A 15033-nucleotide genomic window follows, 5' to 3' on the forward strand; every position below is an offset into this window, starting at 1 on the left:
CCCGGTGCTGGCGAGCGGATCGTCGCTCCACAAAGTGACATTATCTTGTCCGTCCTCAACGATCATGTTATGCATTATGATACATGCATACATTGTGTTGGCGATGTTTGACCGCTGCCAACCACGGGCCGCTCCCTTCACGATAGCCCACCGCGCTTGGAGGACTCCGAATGCACGCTCGACATCTTTCCGAGCCGTCTCTTGCCTTTGGGCAAACATTGCCCTCCGATCGATTGTCGGAGCTGTGATAGTCTTCACGAACACGGGCCATCGAGGGTAGATCCCGTCTGCCAGATAGTACCCCATACTATACCGACGGTGGTTGGCCGTGAACTCTACGTTCGGTGCTCGCCCAGCACACAAGTCGTTGAACAATGGAGACTCGTTCAACACATTGAGGTCGTTGTTGGACCCCGCGACACCAAAGTAGGCATGCCAGATCCACAATCTGCAATCGGCAACGGCCTCCAACACAATCGTGGGATGTGTGCCCTTGTGCCCGCTAGTGTATTGTCCTCTCCAAGCCGTTGGATAATTCTTCCACTGCCAGTGCATATAGTCGATGCTTCCAAGCATCCCCGGGAAGCCGTGGGCCCGCTCGTGCATGTCGACCAACTTGCTAACGTCGTCGGTCGTTGGCTTTCTCAAGTACGTATCCTTGAATGCTTCGACGACTGCCCGACAGAATCTAGCGAGGGACTCCCGTCCAGTAGGCTCGCTTACATGGAGATACTCATCGAACATATCTGATGTAGTTCCGTAAGCGAGTTGACGAATGGCAGACGTGCATTTATGCAACGTCGATATACTTTCCCGGCCCACAGCATCGGTAGTTTGGCAGAAATACGGGTCACGAGCTACAACGGCGTTGACAATGCGTATGAACAAAGGCCTCCGCATCCGGAACCGGCGACGGAACATCTGATCACTCCATCGCGGATCTCTAGAGAAATCATCCGTGAAAAGCCGCATGGCAGCTTGTTCACGGTCTCGGTGAAATATACATCCGGGTACGTGGTACCCGGGTTCGTTGTTCGTTCCAAGCTTGAATAGCAGCTTGGAAGCGTTCACTACTTCGTTGTTCATTTCTTCTTGGATGCCGGTACCGCCTCTCTAACACTCGGGTCAATTGATCTTCGAATATTCTTTGACGAGGAGGCATTTTTTCGAATTCTAGGAAGAGATTTGAAGTTGAATGTGAAGTTGAATGTGTATGAAAATGGAGTAGTATTTATAGAAAAAAATTTTGAATTTAAAATTAAAAAAAAATTGGTTGCGGCCCGGCCCGAGGACATTGTAACGCTTGGGCCGGGACTCGCCAGTTGCGGCCCGTCACCGTGCAACGCCGTCCCGGGCCGTGACGCGGGACGCTCCCCAGGCCGGGAACGCTGCCCCGGGACGGGCCTGAGCCGTGCCGGCCTTCCGTGTAATGCATGGGACAGGCCGGGACTCGCGATTTGCGGCCCGGCCCATGGCGTTACGCATGCTCTAAAGGTCAACTCATTCAACAAAAAAATTAATATACTATATACCTATATTTTTGAATCGTGTATCACACCTCTGATGTGCGTGAACCTTAATAAGTAGGAAATACATGTCGGACCTAAATCCTAACGAGCTTCAACTTTATAAAGCAAAAAAAATATTATAGAACCCAATTTCTTTATCATCACTTTTCTATGTCAAATTTTGCTAATACTAGTTTCTTTGTAGTGGTAGTACTATATTTCTTTCTCAAAGCTTGCTTGCGTACGGAGTACAAAAAATTCACTGCCAATAGAAATTTTTTATGTCAAAGTCTGTTGAAGATAAAAAAAAATCTCACTACAATAATTATATAATTCTCTATAAGAAATAGAGTACCACAATGTATTTTATGAGACTTGTTCGATTTAGAAAATTATATTTTATAATTAAATTTGAATTATTATTGGTTTATGAGATTGATTCTCACAGCTTAATTCTAGGCGAATAATTATGTGATAATGAATTATAATCGTATCTCTTTAATTAAAATAATTCAACAACTTAATCTTAAATGGATAATTATGTAATAATTAGTCATGGTCATCTTACTCCAACTAAAATAATCTCACAACTTAATTTTAGATGGATAGTTTTATAATAATTAGTCATAGTTACATTCCTTCAACTAAAATACTTTCATAAATTACTTCAGATAGATAGTCTTATGATAATTAATATTGGTCTTATACTCCAACTAAAATAATCTCATAATTTAATCTTAAACTAACAATAATATTGAGTCATGTCAATATTATGTGGGTGGTGCATATTGACCAAAAATACGGATAAATATATTAGCAGCGACGCATAGCATTAACAGTATTCAAAAACGAAAATGGTACACAACTCAACCCCACCTTCCATTTCTCCTCCATCACACTCTAGTATAAAAAAATGTTGCCTCCAACTATCAACCAACCCATCACCAACATTCTCACTCTTCTTTCTCTCACTAGAACAATGCGCTCCGCTGCCGCTCCGCCTCTCCTCCCCCTCTTCCTCCTCGCCCTCTACTCCATCTCTTCTCTCAATGTAAGCCCTCCATCCCCTAACAAATATCTCTTAGCCTTATCCTCTTTATGGTTCAAGCATTTTATCAAACACTTGTGGTCCTTTAATTTCTTGTTGTTTTGTGAATGCAGGTAGCAGCCGCCGGAGAAAACCCATTCACGCCCAAGGGTTACGCAATGCGGTACTGGAAGAAGCAGATCTCCAATGACCTGCCGAAGCCGGAGTTCCTGTTCGACAAAGCATCGCCGCTGAGCGCCGCCGAATACGCCGCCTTCTCGAAGCTCGCCGCCGATCAGAGCTCGCTGTCGACGCAGCTCCCGGAGTTCTGCTCAAAAGCCAACCTCCTCTGCTTCCCCGATTTGTCCCCGAGCCTGGAGAAGCACAGCGACAATGCCAACTTCGCCGCCTACGTCGGCAAGAACTTCACCAACTACGGCACAGATCGCGTCGGCGGAACCGACGACTTCCGGAGCTACTCTGAGAACGAGAATGTCGTCGTCGACACGTTCCGCCGCTACAGCCGCGACTCCACCGGCCACCGCGATAAATTCACCGGCTATGGCACGGACGCGAACGTGGTGGACCAGAGCTTCAACACCTACGGCACGGCGGCGACCGGCGGCAAGGGCGAATTCAGCAACTACAACGACCAAGTCAATGTGCCCAACCTCGTCTTCACCTCCTACTCCGACAGCGGCAACGGCCGCGTTCAATCCTTCACAACCTACACCGAAAACGCCAATGCCGGCGACCAGAAATTCACGAGCTACGGCAAGAACGGCAACGGCGCCGAGAACGAATTCACGAGCTACGGCAACGAATCCAATGTGATGGGGTCCACCTTCACCAACTACGGCGAGAAGGGCAACGGCGCCAACGACACCTTCACCAACTACGGCACCAACACCAATGTCCCCGAGAATCACTTCAAGAACTACGGCACTCAGGGCAATGCCGCCACTGAAACATTCCAAAATTACAGAGATGAATCCAACGTCGGCGACGACACCTTCGATTCCTACGGCAAGGCCTCCAACGCCGCCAAAATCGGTTTCGTCAACTACGGCCAGTCATTCAATGAGGGCACCGATAAATTCACCGGCTACGGCAAAGACTCCACCGGCGCGGAGGCCGATTTCAAGGGTTACGGCGTCAACACCACCTTCAAAGACTACTCGAAGCAGGGCACCAAATTTTCTAGGTACACTAATGAGAGCTCTACTGTGGTGGGCTCATTAGTTTCCAGTGGCAAAAAGGTAAATAAGTGGGTGGTTGAGCCAGGGAAGTTCTTCAGAGAGTCCATGTTGAAGACTGGTACCATCATGCCTATGCCAGACATCCGCGATAAAATGCCCAAAAGGTCCTTTTTGCCCCGCGTCATTGTCTCCAAATTGCCCTTCTCTACCTCCAAGCTGGCAGACCTTAGGAGGATCTTCCACGCGGTCGACGACTCGGGCAGCATGACCAAAATGCTGTCGGATTCGCTGGCCGAGTGCGAGCGGGCACCCAGCCCTGGAGAGACGAAGCGCTGTGTGGCCTCGATCGAGGACATGATCGACTTCGCCACGTCAGTGCTGGGGCGGAACGTGGCGGCGCGGACAACGGAGAGCACGGGGGGGTATAATGGGGAGATAAAGATAGGAAAAGTCAAAGGGATCAACGGAGGAAAAGTGACGAAATCAGTGTCGTGTCACCAGAGCTTGTTTCCCTACATGCTTTACTATTGCCACTCCGTCCCAAAAGTCCGGGTCTACGAAGCGGATATCCTGGATCCGAAATCCGAGTCGAGAATCAACCACGGCGTCGCCATCTGCCACGTCGACACGTCCTCGTGGAGCCCGGGCCATGGAGCGTTCATCTCGCTGGGGTCAGCCCCCGGGAAAATAGAGGTGTGCCACTGGATATTCGAGAACGATTTGACATGGGCCATTGCGGATTGATTCGGGTACGGGTTAGAGTCGGACCAGTCGTGTTACGGAAACGGGTGAACCACTGGTTCGACCTTATTATAATTCAACTCTCATTCTATATTAAGCCTAAGTTATTTATTTATTTTCAACTCTAGAATCACTAATGGTTGCTCAATTCAATGTTCCATGTTGATCATCAGTTATATAAATGGGCTACGCCCTCCTTCCCTTTCGTACTTTTATTTGTATAATTTTAACATACTAGTATAATGTAGCAAACTTTTGTATTTATTTTCTCAGCCGCGATTAAGAGATTGATTGGGAATTTAAATGCTTCATTGGTTTTGGATTTTGTTAGACAAAGATGTCGTCGGTAATTGGTCAAACTTGGAAGTGTCTCATTTAGAAGCTTATCTAATTAATTTATACAGGGGCTCGAGTAAGAGTAAGCACAAAAAGGGAAATTTAAAAAAATCAAACCAGTGTTTTTATCTACTCAAAAGGAGATTTGGTGAAGAACTGACAAATTTGAAATGGGAATGGAGAAATCAATAAGATGAAACAATGTCAAAAGGATTGAATGCTGAGGCAGTTGGGAGTGAAAGGAGATGTTTGCTCTTAGTCTTAATCATATTCTTATTATGTACTCCTACTATGTATTTATATTTATGTATGTAGAATTTATGTGGCAAAAATATTGTGGTCCACATGAACCACTATGTATATTTATTTATTTATTTATTTATTTATTTATTATAGTCACACCTTCTTTGCTTGTTGAATGTGAGATAAAGCCATTTTCCAGCTGTTTTTTGGCCACTTTATTTTTGTAACTTATGACTATATTTTTTGTTTCTCCATGAAAAAACTATAGCTTGTGTATATAAATACTATATATTTTCCATCTTCGAGAACACATCTACTGTTTTATCTTCTTGCAAAAAGTGAACAAATAAATAAGGAAATAATACTGTTCGATGCTGATGACTGACTGACTATGGTGGGATGGGCATTATGCATTATCCATCACATTTGGATATATGGCTTTTTTTACTTCTTTTGAAACTTTCATTTAAATCGAACATCTACTTATCTATTGTTAAATGTGATTTGTGGCCAAACTTTGGAATCATTTATAAAAATGACATAAACTTTAATGAAAGTAGTAAAACTGGTTTTAACTTTATTGAAAATTATCAAATCGGCTCGAGCTTTATTGGCCACGATGCTTTTTATTTTTATGTTTTCTTGTAAAATGTCAATAAGTTATGTTTTCTTAATGTGTATATACATAAATATCATGAATAGTAATAATGAGTACTAAATTAGGATGAGTAAATTTATATAATGCAAATTCAATTCATTGAGACATTGACGACTTCGGATATATATCTACTTAATTAATTTAAATTTACATCAAATCACAAAAGACCTAAAGCAACACTTTTTTATCTGTTTCGATCTTCAATATCACTTCACAAGTCACTTTATTTTACACGGAAATGCACAAACAAATTACTACTTATCTTCATTGAATTCTTTATTAACTTGAATTTCCTTTTTGTTAGTATGATGAATACTCCATTCGTCCACGAAAAATAGGGCACTTTCATTTTCTGCACTTGTTTCGAATAAATGATAATAAATAGTTAAAAGGGAGATAAAGTAAAGTACAAGAGAGAATAATGTAGAGAAGTCTTCTCTATATTATTCTCTCTTGTACTTTACTTTCTCTCCCTTTTAACTATTTATTATCATTTTTTCTAAACCAGTGCAAAAAATGAAAGTACCCTATTTTTTTGTGGACTGAGGGAGTATGTTTTATTGCGTCAATACATAGAAAAGCCGCGTTAGAAAACAGGATATATAAGATTCTGAAAAAAGGGTGATAGAGCAACATCAATAGCTTATTATTTTGTGGTGTTGTATTGTTGGATCACAAAAATCCGATAATGTTTTGATTCACATGTGAAACTTACTTGTAGTCTTGTAATAATTTATCTCACTTCTAATTGGAAAAGTTTTGAGATTGAGTCACGGGGCCATCACCATATGTCCATGTCCTTGTATTTTCTTGTGACTCAATTCCCCTACAAATTCATCTCCTTTTTTATTTCAATTTTATTCACAATACTCTATTCCAAATTTTATTTAGTTTAACCCTTTTATTTATCTGACTAAAACCTTCATTATTTTATTCTTGTATAACCCTTTATGCATCAACTTAATTGGAGAAACAACTGGCAGCCACTTAATTTGGTCCAAATAAAATGATCCAACATCATTACCTAAAGAATCGAATTTATCTTTGTCTCATTTTCTACAATTATGACAAATGAAACCATAATTTAAATGCACTAATATTATTACTATTTTAATTCTATTGGAAATTTGATGTGACAAAAAGAAGTAAAGTCCTTCCCTTATTTGTGTGTTGAATGCAGGCTTTAGGAATTGATTGGCATAATTTTGTACACTGTAAAAGCTGGGAATTGTTACCTCAAATTTAAAAGAATGTTGTTTACACATGGTGGACATATATGATGGAATTCCTGCTTCAGAAAAAAATCAAATGATTTCAAGGATACAAATAAAATATCGACATCAGTAGCATTTTTTCTTGTTTTCTTTGTAATAGTAGTATAAATTTTTAAATATATCACGATCTGGACTACCACTAACTTAAAAATAAAAAATAAATAAATAAAACTTAGGTTTTAAAGGGCTATATGTCCAATTGATGGATGCTGTGTAATCTATCAATGATTAAATTTAGTACTAGTACTAACAAATACTCGCCTATGTTGTTGTCATTAATTGCTGTTGTATAACTCTACAACTCCTTTCAATCAGTTGCAATGAATATAACTCGGGACTTAAAAAATAAAAAAATATATCCTACATTAATTGTGTCACAAGATCAGCATGCTGAAATGCAACATTAGTATAAATAAATTTGATATTAAAGTCACGTGAGAATTAATTGGTGATAACATGATGTGTTATGTTACTGTAAAGATGGAATAAGCCTTCTGATGATGCCAACAATTTTTTGCAATTTCCATATGCTACATGTGGTTTTAGACACTGAAAAATCTATAACTTGTTTTGTCAAGCTTCTCTATTGCATAGATCACTCCCAAGCTTAAAAAGAAATAAAAATACACAATTTACTACTATTATGTAGTGAGAGCAATGCCGGCATAAAATTAGTAGACTGTTACCAACTTTGTGTTTTCTATTCGTTTTTGTCACATATGTAATTCCACCAAGTTTCCAAGAAATTGTTATTTTTGTTGGTAAAAATGAACCTAAAATAAAGATATAGAGGAAGAAATGCTAACTTATCTACATCAACAAAAATTAGCTCTACGTTGAGAGAATATAGTGTCCCTATCAACAAAAATTGCCCAACAGTGAATGTGTTTAGTAATTATCATAAATTTGAAAGTACAAATAAACCCAACACATAAACATAGTTCCTACGATAATCAATAGTTATTGCAATCGAAGTAAGGATGAGATGAATCACAGGTTGAAGATCCTCAGCCATAAAATGTATACACCCCCACATATCCCATCTTTCACCAGCAAACAAGTACTACTATAAAGTGCATAAACAGAACAGCAGAATCCAATTTCAAACATTACTAACTGCAGCTCATATAGCAAGATAAGTCCACTGAGTTTTGAATTTTAAGATGTCCACTAGTTAACAAGAAATGCAGCAAAACTTCTCTATTTCTCTGTCCACACGAGTTATGACAAATGTACTTATTTGATCATCTTACCTGGTTTAGTGGTTCCTCAACATATAATTTGGGATACGAGCAGAAAAAGGAAATCCAAATGCAAGAGCTGGTCAAACAACCACCTATAAGAATATTCAGGCGCCATCATCTTCATCTAAGTAGGCTTGCCTGTTCAAGCCGTCAATAAATTTCTTCTATTTTATGCCTTGAGTAACTATATGGAGAAGAATTCAGCCACCGCACCTCAAACATGCATAAACAATTATGCGGTTCTTCTCATACATGGTTTTCCTGCAAATGCCGTTTGTGGTCTCTTTCTGAATACTCATGCCTCCCCAAACCATTCCTATCCAGGGGGCTACCAGGCTTCCTCTTGCGGATTGACCTAGGTGATTGATATTCCCGGTCAGCCTCATCAGATGGTTCAACTTCCCCTTCTTCAACAGTATCAAAATCATCTTCATGTGAGGATTGACCTTTCATTTGTGGTAAATCTGTGTCTCCAGCCTCATTGCTGTATTTTGTGCTCTGAGCGTTCTCATGCTCTGGCCTTGAAGGCTTGGGCCAGCTCTGCTTTCTTTCGCACTTAGTCTTGTCGCTGTTGCCTGGTACTTCCACGTCTTCCAGTTCCCTCTCAAGCTCATCCAGGGGATCTATTTTATGAGTTACATCCCCTTGAGCTTTCCTTCTTTCAAAGAAGGTAGCTCTAAGCTTCTCCTTGTCCAGCTTTTGAGTAGAACCTTGAGGGAACTGGACAGCTGAATCATCAATGTTAGACACATTTTGTCCATGATATTTATCCTTCGGTTCAACCGCATCCCTTTCCTGATCTTCATCTCCATGCCCTTTATTCTCAGTATCCCCTGAGTTCCCTTGCTGTGTCATGGCCTCCCGCTCATGAATTTCATCTTCTCCCTGATGGTCTGAAATACTATTATTTTCAGAACTTCCATGTTCATTATACCTTGCTTGATTAACTCCAGGAGGTCCACTTCGATTATGATGACCATCTGAGCCTGGCCTTGATGGTGCTGCCTTCAAAGACATCTTTGAAGTAGCTCCACCATGGAAGGAATTATAACCAGTACCATGTTCTTCATTGGCTAGAGCTTTAGATGGAGGTCGTTGACTGTCTCCAGCACTTCCCTCTGCTTCACTAGCCTGTGATGGTGGCACTCTGTTTTGTTCATACAACTCCAGCATCTGGTTGCTAACCTCTACAAGGAAAAAACTCCAATTAAAAGGGAAATATTATTTATGATAAACAAAAATTACAGATATATAAACTCAATGCAATAGTTGAATCATCCTTGACCCTCCCCCTTTTTCTCCATTTAGGCCGGAAATATATAGGTAAGAAAAGCAAGCAAAACTAGATAAACCATCTTTTCAAAACTAGCATGACGTTTGTTCTATTTAGCATTATGAGTTCAATCTGTACATGCAATCAAAGGCAGGTAGGTTCCAACCCTCTAATTGGCGTGGGGTGACATCAAACTCCTGCCACCAAACCTTCTCACCATCAGATGGAAGCTTTACTTTGAGAAACTTGGCAGCAAGGAAAATGGCACCTGCTGCAATGTGGTGCGGCTTAAACTGCAGGCACAGAGATGTCCGAAGCCTGCATGCCACTCTCGGGTCAAAAGGAGAAACAGGTAGGATGGCCAAGGATAATGCTAATTTATAACTATACGAGTGCATCATACCCATCATTTACAAAGTTCCATGCAACTTGCGCTAGTGCATTTTGTGCCACCTTGAATTTTTTAATTGCCTCAACAAGGGGTTTATAAGGATGGTGTACGTTGAGATCATAACCAAGTGTTCCAAGAACAACCCTTTCTCCCAATAGAGTAAGTTCCTTTTGTTGCTCATACACCTCCTGTGCTAAATGACCCATTATCAAATAACGGATACATAAAAGAAATTTCAAAATTTCCTTCGTAGTATTGTCATATATACATGTGTGCGTGTCCATCCAGATTTTAGGAATTATAACCTTACGGACATAAATAAACATGTGGAAAGTATGAAATGGCAAATCAAACGTGAAAGAATCAAGGCTGGTATCAAGCCAACAAGAGAGTAATATTCAGCACCTTCTGCTTGATCCTTTGCACAGCAGCAGGATCTTTTTTGTGAGTAATCTCATATGACACCAGAATTACATCTTTTAGAGGACGAGGAGTTTCTTCAACCTTACCCGCTAAAAACATGCATACTGTGGCAATGGTCTGCAAAAACATGTAGATACATCAGCTTTCAAAATCAATATATACATATAAATCCAGCACAAAATAGTTTTAGTACAGACAACAAAAGATTTAATATTTTCAGCACCCGGGTCTGCATGCAAGACTTGTTTAAACTTTATTTTTGTGTGCCTTTTATTATCATTAATATTCTATAGTTATCATAAACAGATGTTGAAACAGTATAAGCTCATTGAAAACTAGTTATAAACAACTAACAACTCATGCCCACAAGAAAACATACTAGAGACACACAGCAAGTGGATTAGCCTATAATTATATTATGGTACAGTGTCCAAGTATAGAAATCACGATTGCTGTCCTATGAACATTAATTGTAAGGAAATACTCCCAAATTGAAGAATAATACTCCCTCTGTGCCATTATAACGAAACGTTTTTCGTTGTGGGTTGTCCCATTAAAAATGAAACGTTTCCTAAAATGGAAACAACATCATCTCTACTTTTTCATCTCTTGTACTTTATTATCTCCTCATTAACTCGCAAAACACCACTACATGAAATCCCGTGTTGAAAAACAAATGTTTCATTTCTAATGGGACGGAGGGAGTAATAGATACTAACTTTTCCTTATACGTTTTAGCATTTGAATAGGCCTTGGCATTTGCTTGACAATTTTGCAATACATGTTTACCTGTACCAACTTAGAAACAAATTGACTAAAACAGTTGCATTGCTGGTAAGTTCTGGTAATTCCCAGATGTTATGTCAGGGTCAAATATTTACAAGATACAACAAATAAGAAAATGAATTATGCTCTATGTCGAGGACAGATGGGCCCCAGTTCCAAACTTACAATAAGAGTGTATATGTCACCCACTAGGTATTATAGCACTGAAACTCAGTAATTCTTTACTGAAAAAAAGAATGCCATATTTAGATATTCGATCAGCAAGATAGCATTCAGTTCCACAAAACCATATATTAGTGTTCAACAACTCAACATGAGTCTTTTGCATGAAACTTTCATCATTATAATTTATAAAGAATATAATTGAAAATGAAAAAAAAAACTCACCCTTCTATCATTTTTTGCGTGGGACTGACGAAGGAAGAAACGGTGACAAAATATAATTGCAGTAGCAATTGTCACCTGAGGCCTGCATCATGTAAGGTCAAGCAGTGCACTGAGAAAATTGCAAAGGTAGCATGGTATTTGATTGCAGAACTAGAATGCCATCGAATAACACAAGCAGGATGGACTATCAGTACACAGATCTATTACCATATCGATTCATGTTTCTTTTATGAGGATGCACGCAAATGAGTTATAAGAAGATCACAAGAAGCCAAAAAAATCCTGACCGGAAATTTCTTAAGACTTAAGAGGACCAAAGTGATGAACACTGGAAGAAAAGCTAAACATCTGTCATCTATTCAATCACTAAGTAACACAAAATTCACAACAATTAGACTCATTTACAATTAATGGGATGGAGCATTTCACACAACAATATCAATGAGTGTTAATTGAACCCCACAATTATTCACAGCTTACTAACCTAACAATGAAACATGGACATGCATTCTAATGCTCTTTAAAATTAAAAACAAAAGGAGAAACCAATCATAACTGGAGCAACAGCAGCTATCATAATAAAAAAAAATCTACAGACAGTCAGGCACCCACGGGCACAAGGAACTTTCAGTTTTGAATCCTCATAAATATAAGTAACATTATGAAACTACAAAAGTATCCGGAGACACTTACACTTTGAGCCGCATGCCTAAATCTTGTAAAAATGTGCAATATGATTTGCGCAGGTAATTCTCTTTCTTCAAATCAAGGCCATTCTGTCTAGATGGAGAATTCTCTTCAAGTTCCTTCCTTGAAAAATACCATTGCTCACCAGATTCTTCTGTTTTCACCTGAGTAACCTTAAAATTTCCATCAGATGCAAAGGAGGATGGCTCACCAGCCATCTGACTAGCCAAATGTAGTTCCTTTCTCCAACCAAAATGCTTCAAGAAATATAGACTCCTCTTATTCTAATATAACAAGCTCTGCATTGGAGCCCTCATTCATCAACTTTCACCCAGCAGACTAACACGATAGCAGCATCGAAGTAGAGTGAGCATGCACCTGTCAGTCTCAGTTAGAAAAAGAATGCAAATAGATATACCATGGAGCCAAATAACAAAGATCATCATAAGGCATTATAAGGGCACCAAAATCTGACACTTAGAAAAATCAACCGCACATTCAAAAGTTAAAGATTTTGAAGAGAGAAGTCTGCTCTAGATGCCAATTCATATAACAAAGCGAATTTAAAATTTAGATCAATGGCTTCCAAAAGTTCTACACGAACAAATACCAGAAATTGGATTCCAAAGTTGCAATTTTAAATTTAGATCAATAACTGCAAATTGGTGAAGCACGGTTTTTAACAACGACTTGACACAGTTGAACTTAATAGTGCAGGCAATATTAAGAGTTAAGTAGATTATATTTAACCCAATAGCTACTGTATAGGCAGTACAACTGAAAACAGTTCCCACATGAACAGTTTTTATATAGTTTGCTGAAAATTGTATCTCATGTGACTGATTCCATATGCGAAGATTACTTTGTCCAGGAGAATCTCGTTTGGCAAAGGCATAGCAAAAGTGACTGAAATTCATCTTAGATTCCACAGCTTAGGCACCATGCAATATCATCATACATCTAACTAGCTATTAATCCACAAGAATTGGAACAAGCAGAAAATATGTTTCAAGTAAGAGGAACAATAATATATCAAAACTACATCAGATGAAACAATTCTTAGGCCGTGTTTGCTAGCAGTGATACAATAGGAGGCATTCAGATAGTGATGAAAACACAGTGACATGATTCAGCATGATAGAATAACATAACAGTTTGTTTGGTGGAAAAGTTAAAACTGTTGATAGCATGCTTTTGGCATTTGGTACCGAAGATTGAAAACCGGATAGCATAACAATATGGCCAGTTTAAACTTTAACCTTGTCAAAATAATTTTATTCCAATAGAATCCTTCCCGCTATTATTCCGATTTAGCAGCACTTTCACACTTTTGCTCACCTCAAACACCAAATTTGAAAACAGGGTTTCCGCAGCAGATGAAATTTGGGCTGCCACCGGTGGTTGGTTTGTATCCCTTCTCCACCGATCCGACGGGTGTAGCCGTAGCTATATGTACCTCTTTTGCGAATGCAACACAACAGCCACACAGGGCAATATCTGGCCAAGCAGACAGAAGCTGCACCTTGAAACCCAGCCAAAACAATTGTCAGCTGATATGAAGGATTCAGGTTTCCAAACAATCAATTTTAATGGACCAAAAAACGCTTAAATATAAAAGAACCAATCTGAAACAAAACACCCTCTTACGGCCTCTGCATTTGCACATAAAACGCACCCACAAACCCAATTATGCCACCACCCAACTACACCCACACACCCAACAACATAAATCTATTAAAGATAACCTGGCTATTGCATTTGCACAACATAAACCCACATCTCGAACTTGGACTCCTCCCCAATACAGAAGCACCCAACTCAATAAAAAAATGTTAAAGGGGTCAAGCCCTAACTGCATTAATCTCGCATAAGTGACGCGCCTTTCAAGTGCAGGCAGAAAGCAAAATGGGATACATTAATCACGCAGAAGTAAAAAGTCGGCAGCCCCTCTCCCAGCGATTTGATTTCGTATGGAAAGCCAAGAGTAATTACCTTGAGGTTGCGACTCCACTCGGTGAAGGTCTTGGTGAGATGCGAATTTATCGAAATCCAGCGTCGCCGGAGCTGAGAGGTAGAGGCAATCGACGGCTTCAACCGTGGAATGGAAACCCTAGCACCCGATATTTGCTCTGCAATTTTGTGGAGGGGCAGATGATAGCGTAATGGCAAAGAAGGGGCATAATTGGAAAGTTGGGCTTCTATTATTATGGTTTTCTGCGCCAGGCAACCCCCTCCGATTCCATATCACTTTGAAAATGACGAATTTGGGTCGGCCAAAATGGGCAAAATTGAATTGTAATCACTTCAAACGTGCCCTTAACAGTGGCTGAATGATGTTACGACGAATGGAAAGAATTGTTTATAATAAAGTCAAATTATTTTTCTGATCATCAAATTTTAATATTTAACTTAGTACTAGATGATAAATAATTGTGTTTTAGATTTGTGGGATGCGATCAATTACTAACTTTTTAATTTGATAATTTTATTAACTCATCAATGCAGTGTATTAAAAATGTTAACACGATGACATAATTTAGTTGACATTTCAATATACTGTTAATGTCACTGTGTTGACAATTTTAATACACTGCATTAATGAGTTAGCAGAGTTAATAATTTTAAAAGTTAGCAATATAATGCACTCCTTAGACCTTTACTATCACTTTTTAAGCCATTTTTACTATGTTACACACTAGTCTTGTGTGCTAGTTATAAAGCGCGATTATATGTATTAATCATATGTCTTGGTCTACCAAATGTTTGTTTCTCATGCGTGTTACTACTATGGTTTACGAAGAGATTGGAGGACTATAGATTATGTCTCTTTACTAGGAAATGGAGTAAAAAAAAGTG

At 39.4% G+C, this 15033-nt stretch overlaps 2 protein-coding genes across 4 annotated transcripts; one reads left to right on the forward strand and one right to left on the reverse strand.

Moving 5' to 3' along the window:
- Nucleotides 1-2363: 2363 nt before the first annotated feature.
- Nucleotides 2364-4684, forward strand: LOC121798251 (polygalacturonase-1 non-catalytic subunit beta-like). The gene is made up of 2 exons (XM_042197156.1): nt 2364-2559; nt 2670-4684. Exons 1-2 carry the CDS (start codon nt 2422-2424, stop codon nt 4476-4478), a joined length of 1947 nt encoding a protein of 648 aa, XP_042053090.1. The 5' UTR covers nt 2364-2421; the 3' UTR covers nt 4479-4684.
- Nucleotides 4685-8007: 3323 nt separating this feature from the next.
- Nucleotides 8008-14379, reverse strand: LOC121798252 (cyclin-T1-3-like). 3 transcript variants are annotated; one of them, XM_042197160.1, is made up of 9 exons: nt 14170-14379; nt 13516-13699; nt 12184-12555; nt 11491-11572; nt 10300-10434; nt 9907-10082; nt 9670-9821; nt 8444-9417; nt 8008-8368 (listed from the first exon to the last, which is right to left on the reverse strand). In XM_042197160.1, exons 3-8 carry the CDS (start codon nt 12393-12395, stop codon nt 8477-8479), a joined length of 1698 nt encoding a protein of 565 aa, XP_042053094.1. In that variant the 5' UTR covers nt 12396-12555; nt 13516-13699; nt 14170-14379; the 3' UTR covers nt 8008-8368; nt 8444-8476. The 3 variants fall into 3 exon arrangements, with proteins under 3 accessions (XP_042053094.1, XP_042053092.1, XP_042053091.1); XM_042197158.1 differs by having other exon boundaries at nt 8008-9417; nt 13516-13693; nt 14170-14378; XM_042197157.1 differs by having other exon boundaries at nt 8008-9417; nt 14170-14378.
- Between the last annotated feature and the right edge of the window lie 654 nt (nt 14380-15033).

This window comes from Salvia splendens, chromosome 4, assembly GCF_004379255.2.
Source record: "Salvia splendens isolate huo1 chromosome 4, SspV2, whole genome shotgun sequence".
NCBI classification, from domain to species: domain Eukaryota; kingdom Viridiplantae; phylum Streptophyta; class Magnoliopsida; order Lamiales; family Lamiaceae; genus Salvia; species Salvia splendens.

Coding starts and splice junctions, on each gene's coding strand:
- LOC121798251 (XM_042197156.1), top strand. CDS start 2,422: ATGTTGCCTCCAACTATCAACCAACCCATCACCAACATTCTCACTCTT. Junction 2,560..2,669: donor ACTCCATCTCTTCTCTCAAT/GTAAGCCCTCCA, acceptor TTGTGAATGCAG/GTAGCAGCCGCCGGAGAAAA.
- LOC121798252 (XM_042197160.1), bottom strand. CDS start 12,395: ATGGCTGGTGAGCCATCCTCCTTTGCATCTGATGGAAATTTTAAGGTT. Junction 9,822..9,906: donor TGGAACTTTGTAAATGATGG/GTATGATGCACT, acceptor AGTGGCATGCAG/GCTTCGGACATCTCTGTGCC. Junction 9,418..9,669: donor CACCCCACGCCAATTAGAGG/GTTGGAACCTAC, acceptor TTTTCCTTGTAG/AGGTTAGCAACCAGATGCTG.